At 37.8% G+C, this 15,353-nt stretch overlaps 1 protein-coding gene across 1 annotated transcript in view; it reads right to left on the bottom strand.

Moving 5' to 3' along the window:
- Positions 1-15,353, bottom strand: part of LOC109104359 (seizure protein 6-like) — a 152,893-nt gene that overhangs the window by 8,546 nt on the left and 128,994 nt on the right. Inside the window, 5 exon segments of the mRNA XM_042771699.1 lie at positions 4,676-4,814; positions 6,354-6,548; positions 9,411-9,577; positions 10,135-10,303; positions 13,700-13,885. Of these exon segments, the coding sequence (XP_042627633.1) occupies positions 4,676-4,814; positions 6,354-6,548; positions 9,411-9,577; positions 10,135-10,303; positions 13,700-13,885 (856 nt within the window).

Below are 15,353 nucleotides of genomic sequence, written 5' to 3'. Positions count from 1 at the left end.
ATATAACTATATATATATACTATAGATATATCAATATGTAGGCTATATATAAAATGTAATTAACAGCTCATGAACAGCATGACATGAACAGCTACTTAAATCATGACGGTCCTGCACAGCTGTGCACTATAACTCCAGTAGAGGGCTGTAGCACTTATGGGAATCCCAGACGTTGACTGGCTCTGATATATCAAGCATTCCCTGCTGTGCAGCTAAATCTATGAAATACTTTGTGCAGGTATGCCAGCTGTCACCTGTGCACCTCTCTCCCCTCTTTCTCTGATTCATAGCCCAGCACATTCAGCGTGAGAAACCCTACCTGCTAAATGAATTCATCAGCCTTCATTACGCCCCATGTTCTCAGGTAATTGGGAGTGCGCCGTGCATTGATGTTTTGTTTCTATAAGAGTGTTTTAGTTTTATTTATGGTTATGGAGTGATGTTTTAGTATTATTTTTAGAGTTAAGATGTTGTTATGGACCTGTTATTAGAGTACAGATGTGTTCAGATGCAACCTGTGGCAGGTCAGTGATTGCTTGTAAGAAGATGCATGCAAGAACGTAAGAGATGATTGTAAATATTAGATAGTGGGTGTTAGAGGTGTGTTTGATTTGTTTTTTGTATTTTTTTTTGGTTTTTTCTGGGCTGAACAGCTGTGGTTGGCTCCCTCCTCGCTAATTTTCCCTCCCTATATGTCTCATTTGATGTCTAGCTGATAATGTCCCGTATGTTCATTAATAAATTTGGTCATTTGAAGATTATAAGGGTGGGGATGTATGGGCTTCGCAGCAGACCAGAATGACTCCAGACACACCTACGTGTTCCTCTGCTGCTCAATCAATGGTGCCATGTACACCTGGTATTAAGATTATCAAGAGCGGTACGTAATCACAAGTAAAATGTAATATAGATTGCAGTTGTTAGTTATTTTTTTTTTTCTGTTTTTGAGTTTATATTTCAAGGCTCATATTAAATCAATAATCAAATTTGTAATAAAATTAAAAGTTGATATATACATTATATTGAAGAAATTAAGTGTATGTATATGAATCATTGGGAAGGTTACTTTGGAAATCTAATAGATTTCAAATATTGGAATGTAGATATTTTCAGGCCAAGAACTCTTATCAAACATGTAAAGTTTGGGGCAGATCGGACATTGTATGGCTGAGTTACAACAATGTAATTTTCCATGGTGAAACATCAAATTTTGTCATTCCGCCATGTGCAAGGCCTTTAACGAAAACTCAAGATATTTGCAATTTAACATCCCAAAGGCCTTTAGATTAGACTGACCAAATATAATTTCGATGTCATTAAATCTCTAGGAGGAGCTCGTTATGATTACACTCACCAAATTTGAAGATGATTCGATAAAGTATAAGGCCTGAAAAATGGCAAAAACTGCACAAAAATCGTAGACGAAATTCAAAATGGCTGACTTTCTGTTGCGTTTATGACTTCGCTCCATGAGACTTTTTTGTAGGTATTGGGACATTACATACAAGTACTGAATGTTGTACATGTAAGGAGGAGCACTTTGTTTAAATTTTATAGGTGATGCTATCGAGCCATTTTGCCACACCCAATTCTGAAACCCATATCAGATGCAAATTTTTACCAGTTTTGACGCGTGTGCAAAGTTTTGTGAGTTTTTGAGCATATTTAGGACCCCAAAAATGCAATTCACTTTGGAGAAGAAGAAGAGGAAGAATAAACAGAGCAATTCCACGAGGGTCCTCGTACCACTGGTGCTCGGGCCTTAATGAATTATGTTGACTGCATCTCCAGCAAAACATCTGGTATGTCATTAATTACACATTTGTACAGTGTAGCGCTGCAGCCGGGACACTCGCAATGAGAGAGAGAGAGAGAGAGAGAGAGAGAGAGAGAGAGATAGAGAGAGAGAGAGAGAGAGAGAGAGAGAGAGAGAGAGAGAAAACATGACAAATGCGAAAGGAACCATATGCAAATGAGTGAATCTTAATTAAGGCAGCCAAATTATTGAATGCATGAATAATCTATCTGGGTCTGACACAGCTGGGCCTCATGTTCCGCATCTCACCTGACGGCACAATCACACTCAACACTTGTTTCCTTGCTCATATAATTGATTTCGCATTCATAAAAACATCCAGTAAAATAATTGTTGTTCTGTTGAGTTTGTTATTAACCTTTGTGCATTGTGCATCCCACTTCGGCATCCTCATGCACAACATGCCCCTTCATCTGCCCTCTTTTTTCAACTCCCCATTTGCCACTCTCTTTCAGAGCAGACTCTCGAACCCTGTTCCAAAACCTAGCTAGCTGCCTACTGTCTAGCTAGGCATCCTAACTGATATGCAACCTCATAAGTAATATTTATTTGTCTGCTGTATATCTATTTATTGTAACTGATATGCAACAATGCATAATTTTCATATTTTTTTATAGGTATAAATGTAAAAAAAAAAAAAGGCAAGAAATAAAATATATAAATAAATATTATTTTTTTATTATTTTATATATATATTTATTAAAGGTTTGGGGTCAGTAATTTTATTTTTTAAAAGATGTTAATACTTTTAAATAAGCAGGGGTGCATTCAATTGATCAAAAGTGACTGAAAAAAAATCACATAAATGCTGTTCTCTTGAACTTCATATTCATCAAAGAATCCTGAAAAAAAAGTACCAATGTTTTCACAAAAAACATTAAGCAGCACAACCATCTTTAACATTGATAATAATAAGACATTTCTGAAGATTGGAGTAATTGCTACTGAAAACTCTTTTTTACAGGAATAAATTACATTTTAAAACATATACAAATGAAATACAGTTATTTTAAACTGTAATGATATTTACCAATAATACAGGTCAAATTAATGCAGCCTTTGTGAGCATAAGCCAGCTTGGGTTAATTTGTGAGCTTGCCGCAAAGCATTCTGGGAGTGCATTCTCTGTGAAATGTACATATGATGCCACCTAAAAATATTCTTGGTTAAAATTAGGTGCCTTAAGATGGGAAATAATTAAGCTGCCTTTTGGCACAGCTTTTGCATCGATGGTGCCTTAAAATGCCATCTCTATAGGCAGCTCACTAGATGTTTGGAACAGAACATTCTGAGTATTTTCCCTGTGAGAGGACGGTGTGTTGATCTAGCTTGTATCTCCAAGTAGTTTGAGTCTTTCCCCCCACGAGGATCTGCAGAGAAAATAACTCTCTTTCGCTTGCCATCTTTGAACTTCCCCGCCAGCGCTTTTTGACTGGATTTGGCAGGGAGTGTGGACCGAGTAAACCTGATGCGATGTTAACCACAATTTACAGCTACACTCAACCTTTCCCATGACCCCTCAATTAAATTCAGCATAAAGCTAGGCAACAGCTATCTTGTCTTTGAGAACTTGGCTGACAGCAGGAGCCACTAAGGAAGCACCATGCCACACTGATCACAGTAATTACTGATGCAACGCAAATACATTTATATCGTTTTTGGGTTAATTCTCAAAGAGTTTAGAGTAAATTTGAAATAAAGGTGTGCTGTTGTGTCAGTGCTTTAAAGATGTATGCTCTCGGAGATCTTCAGAAAAGCCAATCGAGGTCTTTGAGATCTAGGCCGTCACAGTTCAACAGAAATCTAACAAAATGCCCAGAGCGATATGACGGGTGTTTCATTTGGACAGTGAGAGCAGAATGGAGCCGAATCGGTCAGTGGGGAGCAGATGACGCAAAGCACCAGAATTTGTAACTGCAGTGCAATCTCAGCCACATCAAGGACAAACCCAGCAGAAAGGCGGCCCTGTGGTGATACAAAAGTTTTTTTATTTTGTGGTGTTCTGTTGAGAGTGTTGTGTGTGTGTGGGAGCGTGCTGAAAGCTCTTGATGAAGCCACAGTAGATTTGGTCCACACTTATCTCAGTGTGAGTAAAGAATGCAGCAGATGTATCAGTTGCATTCTCTAGTGATGATACGTTAAAAGCAGAGCACTGTCCACTGAAAAACTCTAGAGGGTTCAAATGCAGAGATTTTGGGAGAATATAAATCTGGGTCTTCTTGCCCACATACATGGTATAATTAGCTGTCAGTTGATTTAAAAAGTATTAAAATTAATTGTAATTAATTATCACTGTTATTATTTGCTGAAAAGTCACCTGGTACAATATATTACAGTAAGGAATTTTAAATCACACCAAATTTAATCAATTTTGACATCTGTATATTTATAGTCCTAATTTCGAACATTACATCAAGTTGTTATTGTGGCAGAAACCACAGGGAGCCCTTAAAGCTTCTCTTTTTGGTGATAACAGCCAGTTTATAAGTGCTTTTCATTACAAGTATAGGAAGATGGTTGGTGCATGTTGCATTTTGAAATCCACATTATAAGCGACCCAAAGTGAGTTTGGGTGAAGCAGGATTTACTGAGACACTGAAAACACAGATGACCTGCTTGCGTGTAAGTTAACACAGTGTTGTGCTTCACTCTGAAACATGCAGCATGTATACGATTATTCATGCAGCCCTACAATATAATGCAATTTATTTCTCTATGTTAAATTTTATAAGATTTTCATCACTGTAGAACAGAAATAAAAGTCCTGGCTGATAGATACAGATCTCTCTCAAAACTGTGAAAGGACTGTGTAAGATTTCTGTGGGATCATGTGTAAATATGTCATTCACTTTGACGTACACTTGGATGTCTAGCATGATCCTCTTGTCTTCTTCAACATGGATCCCCCAGATGCAGTCCTGACCCTTATCATAGGCTTCAGGCCAGTTTGGAGACAACACCACCCCAGCTGAATCTGTGATCTCTCCACTGCAAACCGCTGCAATGCAACCAAAGAGAGAGCAAACAGAGGTCAAAAAGAAAGGTAAGTATTTTTAATACTTTTAAAAATAATACTTTAACTAAGATGAAACAATCTATCAATAACAACATTGATGGTTATACAAAAGCACCAAATTTTTAAAAGTTCTGGCATTTTGTATCCCAATTTGATGCATAGGTGACCCCCTCAAGCTCTGGATTAATCCGACTGGGGTCTATGTGGAAAATTCCAGCCAGATTAATAAACAACTTGAGGCTTCCTGTTTTTTAAATGTTCCCTTTTTCACACCACTACACTGGCTTAGCTGGCTGTAAGCACATTTTCAGATGGAAAAGCTGTTGTCTTGACCCTCTGCTGGAGCCAGCAGTATTAAATCCTTTCAATCCAAACTCTATTGTGAGGCTAGAGAAATGTACTTGAGCAACGGGTCAGATAAGATGGGACTGTGTGTGTGTAGGTGGGAGTGGAATTGGGGCTTTATGAGTGAGGTATTCTGTCACATTCTTTGGTTCTGTGCACCTGCTACTAGCCTCCATGGCTTAATGCTTTTAGTGCTGCTTTAGGCGCGTGACTGTGGCTAAGAGTGTCTGAAACCCATCCAGGTGACACAGGATGTAGTGGATTACATAGAAAAGGCACTAAAATGATGTGAGGTGCTTGTACTGTACCTGTACATGCTGCCTGTAGAGCTCTTCAGCAGCTAACTAATGCAGATTATACATAGAAACACACAAATGTATAGCCTATGCATATACCCTCACATGTGAACAAGGAGGAGAGAATTCAAGAAGCAAATGTGTTATATGTTGCATGTTGTGTTATTTTAGCACCTGATTAATTAAGCAAATTAGCTAAATCAATGCATTTGGATACATGGCTAGATATGATCCTCTTTGACATGATTTTCTATCAACTTTTGATGAACAACTGCAGCCATGAACAAGAGAAAATTTTAATTTTTAAGATTTTAATTGTGACCCAGTAATTTTTTATCTTATCTCGAATGTTCCAGCGAAACGACAGACTTCCTTCTGGCACATCACAATGCAGATGAAAAGATCTGTTGCTACTTCCATTTCATCACAACTTAAATAAAATAAAGTGTGGTGATATTTGCTAGTGCATTTAGTGCCTAAATAAACTGGTTTGGAGGTGCTTAGTCATTTTTATGGTTAAATATGGTTGCAATTTTATTGAATTCAATAAACTACAGGGTTGTGCACCATTCAGAATTATATTTGGAGTGAGGTTGCAAATAGGATGCAGAATTGCAATTCAGTTTGAAAGGAAGAAGAATTAAAATGAACTGAACTCAAGAACTGAACTCAGACAAAGACAAACATGTTGACTTGACAAAGCCTTATTTGAAAGTTTTGGGGAAAAAAGTTTAAAGTTTGAAAGTTTATCAGCCTTGCGGACAGATTCACATTAACTCTCATGAACTGAAAGGCAGCCAATTCTTCAATTCTGAATTTGGCCCAAGCTTGGTATACTGTGCATATGCAAACATATGCATATGCAAACATTCTCACACACCTCTGCAGGCGGGCTCAGTCTCATTCCATTGAGGGTTGCTGGGATCCATGCACTCGATGATAACAGAGCCCTGCTCCAGGGTGTATCCGGGGTCACAGGTGAACTCCACAACCGTGCCCACAGTGTAGGTGCTGTCAGTGGTGGTGAAGTTGCCGTACTTGACAAATGGCTCGTAGCAGTGCCCGGCTGCAAAAGCTGAAAGGACACAACATAAATCACCTACTCCGAGACGCACATCACAGTCCAAACACTATCACCAAGCATCTGATTTCAGAAGAGCTTAAAACACACAGACAACCAGTCTGCTTGACTCAGCCTATAACAGCTTCACAAAATAATTTCGTCCGAAAGGACTGCGCGGAGTCCAAATGTAAAAGCATTTTTAGATGGCACTCTAAAAGAATTTGTCTGCTAAATGTGGCAAAGCAATGTGCAGCATTTTACTTTCCCACCAATCATAATCTTCCTGAAAGCAAACCCAAGGTTTTGGGTTGCCCTTGGAAGGAGATTGTTAGTTAATCAACCTTAGCCAGACTTGCAAGGCCACTTACGGGCGTAAAAGGAAGAGAGACGGCCTGACAACGTGAATAAATGTGAAACCTGAATGAACAAACTCACTCAGGGAAACAACAAACCGTCACGCCTGGCTGAACTGTTATTGGTTGTTGTGCTCGTCTAAGAATGTAGAATAGAGATTAGAGCGAGAGGAGAAGACTTAAGATGAGGATGTTCAGACTATGGATAAACACTGGCTTTGAAATCCCTCCGGGTCCGGCCTCATTCAAGCGTGAGCTAGATTAGACTACCCACATTCAGCTTTACATTCAGCCTCGCTCTCTGTTTAATAAACACAGGCGATTCTGCCAATTACAGCAAACTGTTTTCACCCACCTCCCCCAATCCCCTTCCCCAGACACACATTTGCATTATTTATCTTTGGCTTCATCTGGCTCCGTTCTCTAAAAGAAGTAGAAATAAGCCATTTTAATCATCAGTTCTTGCTCTCTTAAAAGCACAGAAAAAATCATTACATAAGATGGTATAAACTTAAAAGTCAGATTTATATGGAAATAAGAGCAATAAGTTCCAGATGGTATATTATTTATGTGCATTTTATGTCATTGCTATGAGTGAAGTCCCAATAGGAATGAAAAACAATAAATGAAATGTCTCAGTTATTTCTCCCTGGCAGCAATTAGATTAAATGGTGAGAAAGATTTTTCTCATGAGAAAATCACACTGCCAGTTTTATTCTTTTACTGTATGTCTCAAAATGTTGCATTTTAGGAAAAAATATCTCGGACAAAATTGATTCTTGAAACAAAGCAGAACTCTTTAATTAGCAAGGATACATTAAATTGACCAAAAGTGACTTTAAAGACATTTATAATGTTACAAATTATTTATATTTCAAATAAATGCTGTTTCCATTCACTTTCCATTCATCAAAGAAATCCTGAAAATTGTACCACATTTCACACTGGAATGCTTTCTGAAAGACCACGTGTCACTGAAGACTGAGTATGACTGCTGAAAATTCAGCATTGCCATCACAGGAATAAATTACACTTTAAAATATCTTAAAATAGAAAACATTTTTTTTTAAATTGTAATAATATTTTACATTATTACTGTTTTTACTGTATTTTTGATCAAATAAATGCAGCCTTGATGATCATAAGACACTTTTAAAAACACAAAAAAAAAACCAAAAACAAAACAAATACGAAAAATCTTACCAACCCTTAACATTTGATCAGTAGTGTTTAAGGTATGAAACAGAAACTTTAGCTGTAAGTTAGTTTCTCTGGGCCAAACTGAGAGAACAACCATAGAGAACATGGTCAAAAAACAAAACTAAATTACACTGAAAGATAAATTAATCTCTAAGAATTAAGGCAATACTATGAAAATAATCTATTTCAGCAAATACAAATAGAAATATTATATTCAACTGCAATTACTACATAGATTTACATGGTTATGGTTTAAAAGGCCTTCAGAGGACTGAGTATTCTGCGTGTGGGCTCTCAACACCTACAGAGTTACAGATCAATGGTTTTGCTAGTCTACTGAAATTGATAAAAACAGATCCATTTTGTTCATGATGGCAGAACAGGAGAACAGCTCTTCAATCAGAAAGACTATTAAAATCTGAGCACTCTGCCTGGTGTTAAATTCAGAGAGGCGTCTGGAGTGTGAGAAGACAAGCCGAATTGTTACAGGTTGCCGTGAAGGCACATTAGTATATTGTAGATAGCATAATCGGATTGTGACATGGTAAATGAGATTAGATTGATCTTGCTGGATAATGACTGTGAGGTCCTGAGGTGTGCATGACATCCCTGTAACTGCACGTTCGACTGACCTGTCAAGAGGGAATAGGAATGCGATTTCTGTGTTTCCAGTTAAAACTCATTTTAATGACCTTATCGGGTTGCATTTGCCCGCTTCATTCGATTTCCATTTGATTTAATCTGAATAAATCTCATTTGAGCCATGAATCTAAGGAGTGTTTAGCAAGGCACATGGGAGAAGAGATCTTTGGTGTGAATCGAAGAAACAAGGGGAATGTGCCAGAAGGTACGCTCTTTGTCTCCACCACAGCCCTCAGGCTCAGTAGAGGACATGTGTTCTTCAAACAACGTTTGAACTTGGTAACCGTCACCGTGTACGGCCCCGCTCAGGGACTAACCAGCAGAGGATGGATTAGAAAAGATGCTGGCTGCTATCAAGTCCTCATTATTACGACATCCTGTTAAGCTGGAATCCCACTATTTCCTCAATCAGTGTCAAAAACACCTGGCGGACATGCTGTGTGTTTGCATATGCTTTAAATCTTACAAACTGGTCAGTGGAGGAGATATATTTGCTAAATATTGGCTAAAAAAAGCTCTTCTGACATCCATTGCTTTATTTTTAGATTTGACATCATGACAAAAATGGCACTTATGACTGAGAAATGTTTTGTTCGTGTTACGTAGATGTAAACTAATATGTCAATCAGATTACAACATTTAGGGTTCATGTAATTTAAAAAGTCTTGTTGGTCCATACCTTCATATCTGATGGCTACTCCTGTGTTGGTGCCGAATCCATCCGTCGTAAACTCCACAAAGAGATGTCTGGTGGAACTAACGATTCCCTCGTTCGGAAGGTATTCCACCTCGTACGAGTCGTACAAAATTGGCGAATCAATGTGGTTGCCGTTTTTAATCAGAAACCTGCAGACATAAACCAAACAGAAGGGTTTAGTTTGGTTCAAAACAACGAATCTCTCAACAGAATCTGTTTGGCAGCAGATGTAACATTCCTCTGATTTCTAGTACTGTCTTATGGCAGTTTGCATAATAATCGCCTGATATGATTTTGAATAGCTGAGCAGCAAGTGACCTCATTAAAAGTCCATTTGTTAGCAAAGCCTGCAGAAAAAGCGGACACTGCTAATAAAAATAACTTAATCCTCCTCCTGAGGCCCCGGAGTGGGCTCTAATCACTGTCTCCATGCCTGCACGAGGGGATTTGATTATTCTAAATTATTTTAAAGAAGAGCAAGTGTCTGATCTCAGAAACTTTCATCCACTTTCACTCACACACTCACAGCTGTTCCTATCATGCCTCACTTTCGCCGTAGCAGATAATGCCCTGAAGAGCAGCACCACATTTGGAGTGTGATGGCACTGTGAAGAGACCCTCTGAGCTTCTCCAACTGTCTCTTTGAACATCAGATGACTAATTAGTGTATAATAGCTGAGTACTGTGTGAGTTGACTGGCACGGACCTGTCATCGTCTTCTGCGAGGGCCACCTTCTCAAAGTGCACGTGCAGCCGTTGACTCTCAGGGGCCTCCAGCACCCAGTGGCATGTCAGGTTGTTGCTGTAGTTGCCAGGGAAACCAGGAGACACAATGCGACCGAGAGTCGTGTTCTTAACCATTCCACCGCAGGCCACTGTTCAAGGTACAAATGGAATGAGACAGATGACATTGAGAAGAATAAAAGAGAGCTAGAGGTCAAGTAAGCCCTCAGAGCGAGCTTTGAGCTGTAGATAACAAAACTCTTTTATATAGTGTATGACCATAATGACTAGACCCCTGTCCAAAACACAATAATGTAGCAAAAATAGTAAGATGACATAATAAGTGAGGGCACAAGAGACTTTCAGAAAGTCCCTATGTACAAATATGCATATATACTATATAGAAGGGGAAAAATAGTTTATGAACTGAGTAGCATGACTGAATTCATAGTATTTCAAAACTGTTTCCAGATCACCTACTACTTGATGACATTTTTTAAACATTTTCTATCCCATGAAGAGCAGTTTTGAATGACAGTAAAGAGACACAACTGATGCCACAAGTCACATGACAAATAACAAGGCGGATGTAGTACGTTGGGTTTTTATTCATACTATACAAATTAATACATAAAACATATGTTTTTAACAATCATAAAGATCTTCTTCAACCATATGCGATTCTGGACACATCTGTTTAGGAGTATGAAAAATCTAGTTTAAAACACATGTGCCAAGACCTTAAAAAAATTACTTTGGATTAATATTGGTTTCATACATAATTTTTTTTTAAAAAAGTAAAAATGCTATCCATTAAGTTAAAAGTATTTACATATTTTCCTTACGCCTTGAATACAAGTTAGTGTACAACTTCATGATATTTTAAAACAAAAATATTAACATAAAATATAAAAAAATTAATTGAAATATTAATAGATTTATTAAATAGTATAAAACCTTAATATTAAATTTTTAAGATAATTAATAGTTTACAATAATACAAATATTATTAATTATTAATTTAACATTTTCTACACCTTAAACTAACCTTGCCTTGTCATAAAAGGTAAAATTATCTGTTAAGAAACTTATTGACCTACATATGTTAAAATGTACAACAGTATTCATAAATGTACACATATCATATACACATATCACAAGACTTAAAGAAAAAGAGTAAAATAATAAGCAGGAAACCAGTTTTATAAAAACAAACAAACATTTATTTTATTTATTTTAAAGAATTTCAGGTGTTTTCATCAAAGCTGTCATGCTAAAATCCAAGCCCCACAAAGACATAAAAAACACCTTAGTTCAGAAAAACATGCTCATCATAAAAGAGGTGCATTTGAGTCATAGTGTGTATAAATTGCCTTGTCAGTGTATTTCTGAATAAATTAATAGACAAGTTAATAAATGAATAAATGAGTGCCACATCATTGACTCAAGAACCTTTAGACCACAATGATTTAAACTTAAAGGTTTTTCTTAAAGGCAATGAAAAAAAAGTGCTTGGAAGAGGAGGAGGATACCTTCAGTCAGGTGGACAGAACGTAATTAAATTGGACCCAAAGCCCATGCTGATCAGTAATCAGACTCTGACAGTCTGGCCCGGCCCTGCATCAGCATGGCAGGGGTACACTTCTAAAACGGCACGTTTATACTATTCCACTCCGAATCAATGGTGAGACTGAGAAACCCAAGTCCTGTAGGCCATGTTTGGCAGCCGCAGGCTTACAAGACCACCTCACAACTTGCACCTCAGTCGTGCCTCTGAAGCACTAAATGAGATCCTTCAACAAAACAGCCCTCCTTTAGGGAGCCCAGCCTTGTTTGCAATCGGAGATGTTGTTCTGTTTGTCATGCAAGAGGGAAGAGTTCCAGCTCTGGGATTCGGCTCTCTGAAGAGATTGAGGCGCAAAAAGTCCTTATTTATGCAGAAGAGGCAGGCCTGTCAATCACGTTGTCAGAATGGGCTGCCTTGAGGGGGTACGGTTGTTAATATTCACTGCCTTGTAGCACAAACACTTCTGTTGCCACCATACCAACCAAAATCAATGATCAAGCTCCAATTAACTTAAAAAGAGGAGGGAGCAACCACACCGGGAGTTTCTCCCCAGTCAAGTTAAATCACACCTGTGTGGACTAAATATTTATACAGGCATGAGGTTTGTTTTTGAGCCCAAAGTATAGGGGCTGCGTCTAAATGACACGATGACTTGTGGGTGTATGTTTATGGTGAGACAGAGAAAGAAACAAAACAAAGGATAATTGCAAGTGAATGAGTCCAGGGAGGCTTCACAATGATGCAAATCAGCAAGTGTGAGGAGGCTGTGTTTATGATTGGCGTCTATATGCAAATGAAATAAGGTTCATTAAAAGCAGAAGCTACCATTTCATAGATTTTCATGTACTTGTAAAGATAGCAGTACTGAATACTAGTGCTACTGCTTCATAATTGAATTTCTCAGGGGCAGAGATCAAATACTGCAGATTTGGTAATTAACTGTCATTTAGCTGTTGCTTTTGTTATAGTGCGCTCAATACTGGGACAATCCCTTTGGAGTAACCTGCAATTAAGAGTCTAGCTGGTGAAAGGGCACATGTGACATGTTAGTTAGTCTCTACTTCAAGTTCACCACTACCTGCAAGCAACTTGAACCTTTTATATTAGCAGCCCAGATCCATTAATAACAGGCTAAAGGAATCATCTGGGTTCAATACAAGAGAAGCTCAATGGACCACATTTAGGGAATAATGTCAATTAGCACAAAAAAATGTAATTTCTTTTAATAAAAAAAAAAACAAAAAATTTAATTTATTTTAATTAAATAATAATAATTTAGAATAAGGCACTTAATGGAGGTAAATGATGTCATCATCATTCAGTGAGTGTAAAAGCAGAAATGTTAAACTATTTTTGTTAATACACTTTAATTCTTGACATTATTTCAGAATGCAAGTATAATTTAAGCAGCAAAGATGTCTAAATTGTCATTTTGCAACTACTAGTCTAGCAAATTTGGCAAATTTGTCACCAACGGTTGGATTAAACCGTTGCCGACCACAGGAAGGAGTCAAATTTATGTTCTTCAGCTGAATTAAGATGCTCCATGTAAACCAGGAAATTGTCACCTCCTTTCTTGGTATCTTTGCGCAAACAAAGAATTGATAAATTAGAGGCTTTTCATGACAATGGCTGGATAAAACTAAAAAAAGACAAGTTCAGTGATTCTATCAACCTCATAATAACATATTTATTATGTAAGTATTCTGGCAATGAACAGTGATTTGCATGGTTTGTAGTCTGGTGCTTTTTACCTCTAGTTCCTTATTATAAAAGCAATATTTGGGTAAATAAATATATTAACAAAACAAAACCACTCAAAATAAAATAAAATAAAATAAAATAAAATAAAATAAAATAAAATAAAATAAAATAAAATAAAATAAAATAAAATAAAATAAAATTAAATTAAATTAAATTCCTTACGCTAACACGTCTTTGAATGAATGCATGAAGAAAATAGAAAATATTGGGGACTTACCAAGACAGCGTGGCACTTTGCCGCTCCAGTAGGGTGTGGTGGCATTGCGGCACGTGAGGGTGGAGGGACCCTGGAGTTGGTATCCACTGAAGCAGTAGAAATAGGCCTCTCCTCCTGCATGCAGGCTGGTGACAGACACGTCACCATATGCTGGTCTATCTGGGAAGTTGCAACTTAATACAAATGCTGTAATGGAGAGAAAACGAATAACTGATTAGGCAAATGATTAAAACTGCAGTACACCACACTTATTTAAACTAACGTCTGAAGCTGCTCTAAAACTATCATTAGACTGAGACTAAGGTCTGTGGGGAGTATGAATATTGCATTACAGCGACTCCCACTTATTTCAAGAAGACTTATTATCTTAACAAACTCCATCTGTCTTTCTTTCTCTCAGTTTAATATGGTCTCCAAGGGTCTGTCCCCAATGCATGTCCTCTCTCCACGTCCTCCAGACCGCAACCGACCTTTTCTGTGTGAAAGGGACATCTCAAAGATGACAAATAAACCCAAACCTTGAACATTGTCTGTTTTCACAGCCAGAATGGGCCAGCTGGGATGCATGGAGACAATAATTTGCTGCCTAAGATGATAGATTAGGCTCACATTTGGTCTAATGGTCACAATAGAGCAAAAGTTTCTCTACCTCTGAGACTAGTGCAGATAATTTTTAACTGGACACTATTTCCATTTTGACTTTTACATAGAGTTTTGCAGAGACTGGTCCACACACTGCAACCACACGTTTCATTTTGTTTCTATGTGTCACTGAAGTAAATAATGCTCCAATAATAAAATGCATTTAAATAATCATAGTTACAAGACTGGCCCAAATAAAACCTCCTGAAATGTCCTCATACATAAGCTTTGGTCTTCTAGATAGGGCTATTAAGTGAGGTTTTATTGACCATTGTCTTGCCAGGCTCCCGGCACTAAACCAGACTGTCAATACTTTCTCAAGCAATGTCCACAAAAGCCATTTCACCATTTATCTCTGTTGGCTTGCAAGTCCTCTTTCACCCTTTCAAAATGCCCGAAGAAGGTCTTGGGCCGAAGCACTGCTATTAAATACACTTTTGCAAGCTACAACAGTGCAGGAATTTTCTATTTTTTTACCTACTTCCTATGAAAATCAACAATCCAAGATGCAGTGAATACTAAAGACATAAAAGACAGATATTTTTCTTTGAAATGAAAGAGGTCAAAATTCAAGGCCACAGTGAATTCAGTTGCGAGTCATGTACAGAACGGTGTCTGCATACGAAGGAGTCTTTGATAAGCATGTGACCGTCATTGATAAGTGACACAATTTTAAGGAGGCCAATGTGGTAAATCCAAGTTAGACCGCAAGTGGCCATCGAGCTAAGAACCGCTTTTTATGTCTCCTCCTACCCATCCTTCTTGGAGAATGTTTTTGCAATTTATGACAGACATTTCAGGTCTCATCTCTCCCTGTCTCGATGTGTCTGCGGCAGCCGTATTGTTAGCTGTTGAAATTCAGAGCAGTGTGTGGGTGTTGATTTTGTCACCAATGACAAGACTGAGCCTGAGGCCAGAAAATTTGCACAGGGGAGATAAATTATAACCTTTGACCTGGCTTGGATCCGTGTCATATCTGCTCTCAAATTCTTTAGCTAACTACAACAGGCCG

The sequence above is a fragment of the Cyprinus carpio genome, chromosome A15, assembly GCF_018340385.1.
Source record: "Cyprinus carpio isolate SPL01 chromosome A15, ASM1834038v1, whole genome shotgun sequence".
NCBI lineage: Eukaryota > Metazoa > Chordata > Actinopteri > Cypriniformes > Cyprinidae > Cyprinus > Cyprinus carpio.
Note: the sequence above shows the minus strand (reverse complement) of the source record. Positions and strands in the feature narration are given on the sequence as shown.